This window comes from Xyrauchen texanus, chromosome 20 (assembly GCF_025860055.1).
Source record: "Xyrauchen texanus isolate HMW12.3.18 chromosome 20, RBS_HiC_50CHRs, whole genome shotgun sequence".
Lineage (NCBI taxonomy): Eukaryota > Metazoa > Chordata > Actinopteri > Cypriniformes > Catostomidae > Xyrauchen > Xyrauchen texanus.
Window position 1 is genome coordinate 28,308,837 of NC_068295.1, and position 11,843 is coordinate 28,320,679.

Below are 11,843 nucleotides of genomic sequence, written 5' to 3' on the forward strand. Positions count from 1 at the left end.
AATCCACAAAAGGAGGTAGATCCTTTTCATATTTGTCTCCTAAACTATGGAATAGTCTCCCTAACATTGTTCGAGATGCAGACACACTCACTCAGTTTAAGTCTAGACTAAAGACTCATCTATTTAGCAAGGCAAAGCTTAACATACACCTAATTTATCCTTCAACCCACAATTAGGCTGCTTTAGTTTAGTCTCCTGGAACCAGAAACCAGATACATTGGTCATGATTTATAACTCTGCAATAAATATAATGGCATCTATGCTTATATTATTTTATTTGTTTCCCTGTCTCAACCTCGGGACTCCTATCCTGAGGTCACCAGAACTAACTGGATCCAGCACCATTCCTGCTTCGTGTTGGACTCCATTGCTAAGTGTCGCTGAATGATGATGACTAAATGCAGCCGGTGCCAGCCAAACATCACTTCAGTCTATTATGATGGACTTCAGAGGATGAAGTGATGCCAACTCCAACCATAAGACATGGGATACTTCATATGCCATTGTCTGAACCTTGGATTTAGGATGGACCACACTGAACCTCACCGAAATTACCGGCCAGATTGAACTGCGTTTCACATCCTGATCTCTGCCTGCATCACCTCGGTCTATTGATGGACTACGATCTTGAAATGGAATACATAGACTAACTTTTGCAACAAAAGCCTTCATTGGCCAATTAACAAGGACAATTGCATCTATGTGAACTTCTGCAGTTAATCCAGGATGGACTTCAAAGACATTGGTCATTAATCTTACAGTTAAAACAAAATTGATGTTTAAACACTGACCCTTAACCCTTAGTTTAATCATTTTAAACCATGACTTTAACTATACATAAGTAATATTTACATTATATTCATAATGGAGTTAGCCAGAGGGGAACTGGCCCCCACAGTGAGTCTGGTTTCTCCCAAGGTTATTTGGGACAAAACCAACATCTTATGGAGGTTTGTGTTCCTTGCCACAGTTGCCTTCAGCTTGCTCACTGGGGTTATAAATACAATTATTATTTAATTATTTTAAACACGATTAACAATCGTATTTTATCTAATTACACAATGATCATTCATCGACATTATAGACATTACAGTTTTATCTTCTGTTAATGCCTGATCTTCTGTAAAGCTGCTTTGAAACAATGTGTGTTGTGAAAGGCGCTATACAAATAAAATGTACTTGACTTGTCTATATAATTCAGGGTGGCTGTGGCTCAGGTGGTAGAGTGGGTCGGCTGCTAATCGCAGGGTTGGCAGTTTGATTCCCGGCCCACACGACTCCACATGCCGAAGTGTCCTTGGGCAAGACACTGAACCCCAAGTTGCTCCCAACGGCAGGCGAGCATCTTGGTGTATGAGTGTGTGAATGGGTGAGTGCATCACAGTGTAAAGCACTTTGGTAACCTCTAAGGTTAAAAAAAATCGCTATTTACCATAATTAAAATATTTGCTTTTTCTTTTAAATAATATCAAACAGTTGACCCTCTTTGGATTTTTTGTAGAGTTATAAAACTTTAATTTTAGGCATGCCAATGAAACAGGAAATCTTTAAAAACTCATTCAGAATTTAAAGGGTTAACTGTTTACATTTATATATTATATATGTCAGAACCATTGATACTGAAAGCATGGAAAGGCATGTAAATTTACATGGTCATTTTGTTCATCGTGTTCATCTTCCAGTTTGTCAATTCCCCATGTACATTGTAGGTACTTTCGAAGGTGGACAATGGTAATCATGGGCACTCTGACCAGTCTGCGGCTATGCAGCCCCATACGCAGCAGCGTGCGATGCACTGTGTGTTGTGACACATTCGTCCTGTAACAATCATTGCAATTTTCTGTGACTTGTGCCACAGTAGACCTTCTTTCAGTTCAGACCAGATGGGATATACTTTGTTGCCCTCGCGCATTGATGAGTCTTGGGCGCCCGACACCCTGGTTTGTGGTTTGACAGGGCAGAGAAGAACTTCATAAGGATTATCTCCATGCTTCAGTCACTCAGGACTCTGAGGCTGATGCTTCTTTTGATTTCACTTAATGAAGTACTGAGAGAGCTGTCTATCGTAAGACTTCATCCTCTAATTAAGCCTTGATATTCTGGAGCACTGTGCACACCTGTAGATAAGCTTGTCGGTTAGACCTGGACAAGGCTTCTTGCAGAGCTGTTTTCAATGCAATCACATGCTGATTTACAGCACTGACAAGAATACTGTGAGAATGAGAGAGAAGTAGTTTTCCTTTGTCAGGGTTCACACAGTCACCAGGAAATATGAGGGAGATTTAAATTAATGATTTCTATGCCTGGAAAAGTCATGAAAATGTGTATAATGTATATAAATATTTTATATAAAATCTTTCATCAACTTAGTATTGAGTCTTTTCAAAAATTTATTTGAATCGGTTAAATCTTAATGTCCTTCTTTTTCTCTCCCAGATGGCTACACCACAGATGACATTGAGTTTTACTGGCAGGGAGGAAGTTCGGTGACAGGAGTGGACAACATTGAGCTGCCACAGTTCTCTATCATTGATTATAAAACACTGTCTAAGAAAGTGGTGTTCGCCACAGGTACAGTGCATCCTCTGCATGTTTATCAGATGAATAGCCATTCTTTAGAGATGAGTCAGCTCTCCTCATCCATTCCGAACTATGCCAACATTATCTTCAGTTCACTCGAGTTCAAGAGGCACACATTGAAATTAGTTTGTGTACTGAAACTTAAAATAATTGTATGTGTAGTTGTAATACTCATATGATTTAACATTGATAATGCAACACTTTCTACTGTTGAATATGTTTTAAATAATGCAGTTAGATTCAACAAACACAAAGAACTCAATTAAATGACATGTTTCCCATTGACCTACAACACAATACCTTTTTAATTTATCAATTTCAGGGTCTTATCCACGTCTGTCTCTAAGTTTTAAACTGAAGAGAAACATTGGATATTTCATCCTTCAGACCTATATGCCTTCAACACTGATCACAATCTTGTCTTGGGTCTCCTTCTGGATAAACTACGATGCTTCAGCAGCAAGAGTTGCACTAGGTGTGTGTGCGTGTGTGTGTGTGTGCGTGTGTGTGTGTGCGCGCGCGTGCATGCATGTGTGTGTGAGCATGTAAGGTCACCTTGTGCTTCTCACCACCCAAACACACTATCACATTTTCTTTAATTATCTTCACTTCTCTACTACGCTTGATGCCATACAATTATTGTTAAGAATAAGCTCTTATACGTATTTTAATTCTGGTTAATACTAATTCTCTGTAGGAATCACCACTGTTCTGACTATGACCACAATCAACACTCATCTTAGGGAGACATTACCCAAGATCCCATATGTAAAGGCCATAGACATCTATCTGATGGGCTGCTTTGTGTTTGTGTTCCTGGCATTGCTCGAGTATGCCTTCGTCAACTACATCTTCTTTGGCCGTGGTCCCCACTTACAGAAGAAAGTTGCAGAAAAAGCTGCAAAAAGCAACAATGAAAAGAGTCGAATGGAAAGTAACAAAGTTCAGGTGGGCAGAGACACGCTTGCTTATCTCCAGACCCAGATGGAATGTCTGTTTTTTTATGGGGATATTATGGGAAAATGCACAATTCTGCTGAATGGATTTAAACATGGTCAAATGTGTGAAATAGAGCTGATAGTACTGTAAATCAATGGGTCTCAACCTTTTTGACTCCCCCCACTGACCAAGGAAATAGCCATAGGTTCCATCTCTCCCTTAAAAATACAGGTAAGCACTTAGTGGTGCATTGTCTCCAGAGTGACAAATATGACGTCAGTTTATATTGTAATCTTGACCTCTTAACATTCTAATCAATATAAAATATTTTTTATTATTTTAGGTAATCTTGATGCTCCATTGTGGGCAACCGGCATATGTATATCTTCTGTATGTGGAAATAACATTGTGTTTTTATACAACCCCAACTGTAGAAAAAGTGTGGACAGTGTTTAGTTGTAGCGCTTTCAATATAGCTAAGGGTGAATATAATTTACAAATCACTCTTTTTTTTTGTTTTTATTAGCATTTTTCATACTGTCCCAACTTTTTCAGAATTGAGGTTGTACATGACAATTGGGTTAAATAACTGATTAAAGAGATAGTTCACCCAAAAATGAAAAATCGCTCATCATTTATTAACCATGACTTCCCAGATATGTATGACTTTTTTCCTTCTGCCGAACACAAACAAAGATTCTTAGAAGAATATTTCAGCTCTATAGTTCTGTACATTGCAAGAGAATATAGACCAAAACTCTGAGGCAAAAAGCACTTAAAAGCAGCATGAAATCAAATCCCTTTATTGTCACTCAACCATATACACAAGTATATATAATTCTTGGGTGCAGTTCCAAGCAACATAGCAGTATGACAATTACAATGCATAAAAGTAATCCATAAGTCTCAAGTGGTTAAATCTATATCAATATTCAAGCCCTTTTTTAATATAAATTCTCCTTCCTGCCCAGTGGATGGTGATATGCACAAAGTGCGAATCGACAAAAACTAAAGAAGAAGAATGGGAAAGGGAAAGTGGAGATTTATAGTAAAAAAGGACTTAAATGCTGATCTGTTTCTCACCCACACTTACAGTATCATATTTCTTCTGAATATATTGATTTAACAACTGGAGTCGTATGGATTACTTTTATGCTGTTTTTAATGTGCTTTTTGGAGCTTCAATGTTTTGGTACACATTCACTTGCATTGTAGATCTGAAATATTCTTCTGTAAATCTTTGTGTTCTGCAAAGGAAATAACTTCATACACATCTGGGATAGCATGGAGTGAACTATCACTTTAACTAATGTTAATAGTTATACTTGGACTTTGACATAAATCGGCAAGGGTGCAACATCAAGCTAAAGCAAATTTTATTTGTCGTGATTAATTTATTCTGCAACTGGTGTCCAATAATAGGGCAGTTTATGAGATAAAGTGAGGAACCAACCACAGCTAGAGGAAGCCCATATATTTCATATATTTTAGATAATTTATTAAGTACACCTTTAAAGATCTTCTTTTGATTTTTGTTGCTCATGTCCTGATTTCATTTATCTCTTTTTCTCTTTAAATAAAGGTTGATGTCCATGGACACATTCCTCTAACAAACCTTGATCTGCACCTTAGAGGGGCCGAGATATTAGGAGCTCTTGGAGACCCAAGGAACACCATGTTCTCTTATGATAGTGCCAGCATTCAATACCGTAAGCCCCTTACAGGGCGTGACCTCTATGTCCGGCCCACTGCCTCTCTTGAGAGGCCAATAACCCATAAACAGAGTCATCTTAGGAGGCGAGCTGCTCAGCTGAAGGTGAAAATTCCAGACCTTACAGACGTAAATTCCATCGACAAATGGTCACGTGTTATCTTTCCCATCACCTACACGTTCTTTAACTTAGTATACTGGCTGTATTATGTCCACTAGGGGGCAACCCGTTATCAAATCCAGCCATTCACACATCAACTCAGGCTCTGAATGAGGTGGATTCTATAGATAGCCCTTGTCTGTATAATGTTTTAGGATATTTAACTAAAAAATATATACATATGTATGATGTAAATCTATATCAAAGTTTTTATGTAAGACATTTTTTTTATATAATTATTAAACTTTTAAAGCTACTCGATGTTGATTTAGTTTGACATTGTCACTGGATTTCTGCTCTTTACATCTGTGGAATCAGTTTCATATGGGCTTTAAAGGAGACTGCAGCCTCACATTGAGGGAAACACTTTCCCTTGCAGAGATCCAGCATGACTGCATTGCACCTCTATGTCAGAAAGTCATAAACCACTGTAAAACAGCAGTTGGAAGTTGTTAGTTAGAAGATAGGGGGAGTTAGGGGTAGGGTTAGGTTAGGAGAATAAGGTTAGATTAGGGTCTTCAACAATGAAAATGATATAAGCATCATTGTAATAAGATACATTTACTTGAGAAGCTTAATTTAATACAATTGTTTTCAGAGAATATATCTTGAATTAAGATCATTTTATTCTTTATCCATTGGAATTTGTTTCTTCATCTCTGGTTTTAACTTTATTGAGGTTTATTTCTACTCCAATATTCTTATTATCTTACACAAGATTGCTTCTCATGTAAATCAGATCATGTTGATCTGGTTTCGGATTGTTTTAGTGGAAAACAAGAACTTTCTTTTTTTGGGAGAGAAAGAAGACTTTAATTATGAAATATTTTCTTCTTAGTAAGACTTTAGTAACTTCACTCTGCCACCAAGTAATGGGCAAAAGACCTCATCATTTGGGTTATGTTATTTTCTACAGCTCTTGTGTGTGTGCCAGTTTTTATGTGGCCTAACACACCATTTGTGCTCTGATTTCATTTCTTGATATGTACAGTAGATCATCTGATAAGCATAGCTATCTGTTGTTCTATACAGCAACATTCGACATGATGACAAGCAGTTTTCAATGATTGACAATGTATGTAAACATATCAGGTATCAAATGATTAATGATTTCATCATGGGTTTAAATAAACCCAGGAATCCTGCATATAATTTCATCCAAGTGGTAGATGAATTTTTTACTGCAAAACCCAGTGTGCTTAATCTAGACTTGAGGTATTCACAAGACAAATAATAATTATAATAATATTCAGGAAAATGAATAAATGCCTTCATTCTGTTAGTCTCCGTCAACCAATATTTGACTTGACTATGCTGGGCATCATGATTGAACTCAGCATCCCTGATATTAGCCATCAGAACGTAGGTGCTGTATGACTTTATATATGGGCATTGTCGTACGGATCTACAGTTGTAACTATTTATAAATTAAATTATTTTAATGTATTAACCTTGCACTTTTAGCTTTACATATATTCACTGTGAGTTATGTATTATTCAAGCTCACCAAAGCAGCAGATAGGACTTAATAACCAATAAATTTTTTCTCTTTATGGCTGAATCTGTGCCTACATGAAAAAATAATGTATTTACAGGGTTCCACATAAAACCGCAGAGTAGAATTATTCTGAATTAATTTCCACTTTTTAAAAGTATGGGTACTTTCAAGGGCTTTTGTAATGCCCTGTATTAATACGTATTAATATTATATAACTGCCTCTATAATGACATAAAATGCATTTGGCATGTAAAAAAAAATGGCTTACACTGCAACACATTAGTATTTAAACTATTCATTTAAGTTAATCAAAGAGATCTCAAGTATAAACAAAGTATATTTACACACAATCCAGCCAGAATTAGCATGAACACGCAGACACATAAACCTTTCACAAATAAAAATGTATCCTTTAAAATATATATATATCACCTAAAGTGTTTTAGCTTGGAATGCCTACAACAGCAAATGCCAAAAAAAATTATAAATAAAAAGAGTATATTTAAAATAGTATTCTGTTAAAGCTGTTAACCATGTGGAGTGTGTTGTAGGAGAATGTATGCCTGAGTGCGACTGAGAAACTGCTTGTATCTGAGTTTATGTGAGCCTTGAAATGCAAGTACAGTTGTTCTTAATGATACTTTATTTTAAATTGTAGACATTTTGAATTAATCCAAATAAAATATCTCACCAGAACTATCATAAAGTGATGATTTTTTTTAGTGCATGTACATGCTTTGTAGTTGTATAAACAACAATTAGTGAATGGGTTTAATTTGCTGGGAACTCCAAGAATCAATGCAGGTCACAGAACTGTTGGAATTAATCAATACACTACTTGTGTGTAACTTTTATTGAGGGTTAATTGTTTTCACTCACCGATTGCCTCAGCTGTCCTGAAAATGGGACTAATGGGGCCATCGAACAATAATAAAAGACAAAACTCCATTCATACTACAAAAAAATAAAATAAGAAAACTTATTTTTGCAGTTTGCAGACTGGGCACCTAAGCTTTGACCTATTAATCAGGATTACAAGTGAGCCATATCACATGATAGCATGAAACATCTGTTGGGGATTTCTGCCTGTCTATTAATTATTCTGCTTAAAAAAAAAGGGATGAACTCACAGTTTTTGCATTTTGGCTTTAATGTTTTTACTTACTTGATATAAACCTGCATCCATCAAATAAAACCAAAATGCATTTGCATTTGTTCAAAAAGTCCATGGGGAAATTAACATATAAATGTATACGCAGGCCCTTAGCTTTATTGTGCCTCTAAATCAGACCAGTCTCATTAATCAGGCACCTCCAACAAGTCAACTCTAAGCCCATTATAATGAAGATTTCACCCAGAAAACAATAAAATTTGCATCCAGACTGTTGAGCTCTGCTTGAATGCCTCAAAGGTAGAGGCAGTGATGTTTTCAGTTCAGGTTCTGTCTATTAGATTCATGTTTGCTGCATGCAGGCATTGTCTCGTTATGGAGACATTAGAATTCCTCTCTGAAGCTAAGATGGCAACAAACCATATTTGTACAGTAAGTAGAGAAATGTACTGGTGATCTCTTCATTTCAACTGCAGCACAACCTAGAATAAGACACATATTGTAAACAAAGAGACGCTGTATGCACACTTTATATTTAAATTAAAATCAATAAATTCATCAAAAGACAGCATTACCTTATTGGCAGCTTCTAGTGCACTGATGAGTGTTTGTAGTTCCTCTTTGTTCATTTCTATGTTTACCAATCTCTGAATTCCATTCTCTTTTAGGTCCAGACTGAGATTTAGCAGAGGAGTATTGAGAGCCGACAGCTTATCGCTACATAATGCCAGCTAGAGTGAGTTGGAGGTTAACAAATGAAAGGCAGGAGAGAGTAAGAGAGCAACACTTTAACAAATTAAAAAATTGAGAAGTGTCTTATGTATGCATTTGTTTCACCTTTAACTGCCAGTTAAAGTCCTGTAGCTGAGTGCTAGAGATGGTATTGGTTCTGTCCACCAAAGCATGTCTGATCTCATCAAACCTGGACCGCACACACTGCAGAATGGCCTCTGCACGCACTTTGTCCAAATCACTAAACAGTTGCTGAACCTACACACACATGCACAAAATATCACAACTCCTGTAAATCACTCAAAGACCATTCCTTTAAAAGGGTAATGTCATGAAGAGTCAAATTTTCCTTGATATTTTGACATATAAGAGGTCATTCTACAATAAAAACATACTGTACATTTCAGAACTCAAACTTAATCCCCAATGCAATAAAAGCATTTATTGAAACCAAGATGCAAAAACGCCCAGATCTCTACTTCCAAGACTTCCCTACATCATTTGGGGGCCCAATAATTCATCACTGCCTCTACAGCAAAAAAATATCAATGCCTACTTTACCCTTGGCCTCGCCCACTGGTGCTTCAGTTCATACTCCGAGAGAGAGAGAGAGAGAGAACAGGACAAACCGGCCAACTGTGGCCTAACTATTCCTGAACATCAAAGGGGAACCAATCTGGACTATTTTTGTATAAAAACATGTACTACAAGTCTTTGACCTTTGTCATGTATCTGGAGCTGCTTTTAAATAACGCAGTGTCAAGTTACAACTCTGAAGAGGAGATTCAATTATTTTTCAGTCAGTTTCTCTGGGTCTTGCTGTTTTGAGAACAAACGGATCATGGGCAAGTTATTTCGCTCATCTGCGCTATTTTTAATTGTTGGTGTGTGTAAACATGCACTAGATTGATGTCTTTGACCATTTTAATGCGTTTCCAGCTATGTAATACTGTATGTGTGTGAGTCTATTCACCATGCTTTGGACTATGTATGTGCGTAATTTCAGCTCATATCAGCGTGGATTGTCAAAAAACTATTCAAGCTTTGTAAAGGAACTGTTATTTAAGGATGGGGCAGTTAAAAACCCTCGGACCCGATAACAAATGTAAGTAAATAGTTTATGACTGTTTCAAATTTCATGACTGTTTGATAGTTTACGGTTCTGAGTGTTAACAGTTGTGCTTGAGATGAACAGTTTAATATATTCGGATGCAAGACAGCAAACGTTACTCTTCCTAAAAATACATCTACTTTAACCCTTTACATAACTCGATACACAGTGAGATATTTGTAGGACAGTTCAAATTCTTCTTTACTCACCTCTTGATCGGAGCAGCCCCTCCCAACAGCAAACAGGATGATAGAGGAGAGACTTTTCATTAACTCCATCCATTCAGTCAGACTCCACCTGTCACCATAATGTGTTCGCCTTGGACCACTCCGCCCGCACAATCCATCCACAACCCTGTGTATGAGCTTAGAAGGGAAACAAGGACATTGAGAATTCAGTTTTCAAAGTCAAGTTGATTATATATTCTCTGAACAATTCTTTATCCAGATTTATTAGAAAGAAACCACAATAAACCAGTTCCCCTCGTTATCTAAACATTGGTAGATTATCAAACAAAAGCTGAACTGACATGTAAAAATTCACCATGCATAAAATCACAATAATTGGTGAATGAGAAAATATCAAAATATATTCAAAACAGATCAGAAAATATAAAGATAATTGCAGATAAAGTCCTGCACATACTTTGGGGTTTTGTTTCTTGTGCTCCTTTTTGTCTCTGAAACCTCTATGAGACCCCATCATTTGTTTTCTGTATTTACTTTGTTTTCACTGTTTAATTACTGGTTTAATTCAATCAATTAACAGATTCAGTCATTGATTTAATTGCTTATCATTTCAATTAAATGTAATTATTCTTTTTTATTTAAAGAAAGACTTTATTGGAATCTCTTTCAAACAGTGTAGAAGCTTTCACAATCTTAACGCCAATCGTTTTGCTTTTTTTTATCTATAGTTACCTTGGTACACTTTTGTGAGGGTAAGTGATGCCAAGCATGTGTTTTTGTTGAGGAAATAATCAAAGAACACTGGTTCAACTGTACAGCACTTTGGTCAACAGTTGTTGTTTTTAAATGTGCTGTATAAATAAACGTGACTGGCTGAACGCCAGAAACCTAGTACGCCTTGCAGATATCCAGATCTACCAGTTCCATCTGGTTCAACTAGCTTACAACAGGTTAACTACGATTTAATGAATGACATTGCAATGCAATGAGTTGCATGGCTGAGCTCGAGTTGAAGGCAGATCATTTGATTACCATGAGACATCGGTACCATTTTATTTAAAAGAAAAAAAAAAAAAATATATATATATATATATATATATATATATATATATATATATATATATATATATATATATATATATATATATATTCTAAAAACTACACAGTTATTACTTACTTTAGGACATTCTTCAGGTGGCAATTTGTCAAGCAACGCTATCATTGTGCTGCCAGTCGTCTTTTTCTCCCTTTCACTGACGTCAGCTAATAGTGTCACGTGACTTGAACCGTGTGCGCGCGTGCGTGTATGTGACTTCAACCGTTGTAGCGTCTTCAAGGTGTTGCACAGCACAACATTATTGCCTGTACTCGGATGTTTAATAAACGTTTTGCATTTTAATCACATAAAAACTTGCCTGATGTTATTTATGTTTCTGTATTTACAAATTATTGTCAAATTTCCGCTTCTTATCACGGGTCTGGCTGCAGACTGTGGGCGATTGGAGCTCCACTCTCAAACAGGAAATACGTCACCTCCACTCCAGTTATTGTGTTGTAAAAATTTAAGATTAAGATTAAAAAAAAAAGATTAAAAAAAAAAAGATTAATCTAACATTTTTTTTTTTTTTTTTGGTTGGGACTTCCGCCAAGATGGCGTACTAGATAGCAGCATTGTTTTTTTGCTAGCGAAGTCTCAAAGTTTTATTTCTTATTTTTAGACTTTTCCCAAACGGTTTAATAGAGATTTATTTTTTATCATCTAAAGATGACAAGTAGAGCACGTAACTCCGAAGAGAAGACTGTGAGCAGTAAC

The 11,843-nt window shown here is 36.4% G+C and overlaps 2 protein-coding genes across 2 annotated transcripts in view; one reads left to right on the top strand and one right to left on the bottom strand.

Moving 5' to 3' along the window:
- The window catches only part of gabrb1 (gamma-aminobutyric acid type A receptor subunit beta1), a 51,477-nt gene extending 43,955 nt beyond the window's left edge, over nt 1–7,522 (top strand). Inside the window, exons 6-9 of the mRNA XM_052150824.1 lie at nt 2,437–2,571; nt 2,903–3,055; nt 3,278–3,528; nt 5,102–7,522. Of these exons, the coding sequence (XP_052006784.1) occupies nt 2,437–2,571; nt 2,903–3,055; nt 3,278–3,528; nt 5,102–5,449 (887 nt within the window). The 3' untranslated portion in view covers nt 5,450–7,522. The remainder of the gene's footprint in view (nt 1–2,436; nt 2,572–2,902; nt 3,056–3,277; nt 3,529–5,101) is intronic.
- A 215-nt stretch (nt 7,523–7,737) lies between these two features.
- On the bottom strand, nt 7,738–11,527 carry commd8 (COMM domain containing 8). Its single transcript, XM_052150828.1, has 5 exons — nt 11,208–11,527; nt 10,052–10,207; nt 8,837–8,989; nt 8,575–8,730; nt 7,738–8,481 (listed from the first exon to the last, which is right to left on the bottom strand). Exons 1-5 carry the CDS (start codon nt 11,250–11,252, stop codon nt 8,461–8,463), a joined length of 531 nt encoding a protein of 176 aa, XP_052006788.1. The 5' UTR covers nt 11,253–11,527; the 3' UTR covers nt 7,738–8,460.
- Nucleotides 11,528–11,843: the final 316 nt, after the last annotated feature.

What these genes read in the sequence shown, in the direction of transcription:
- commd8 (XM_052150828.1), bottom strand. Translation starts at nt 11,252, where the DNA reads ATGATAGCGTTGCTTGACAAATTGCCACCTGAAGAATGTCCTAAA. An exon ending in CACCTGAAGAATGTCCTAAA is followed by an intron (nt 10,208 to 11,207) that starts GTAAGTAATAAC and finishes TTCCCTTCTAAG; the next exon opens with CTCATACACAGGGTTGTGGA. An exon ending in GGGGCTGCTCCGATCAAGAG is followed by an intron (nt 8,990 to 10,051) that starts GTGAGTAAAGAA and finishes ATGTGTGTGTAG; the next exon opens with GTTCAGCAACTGTTTAGTGA.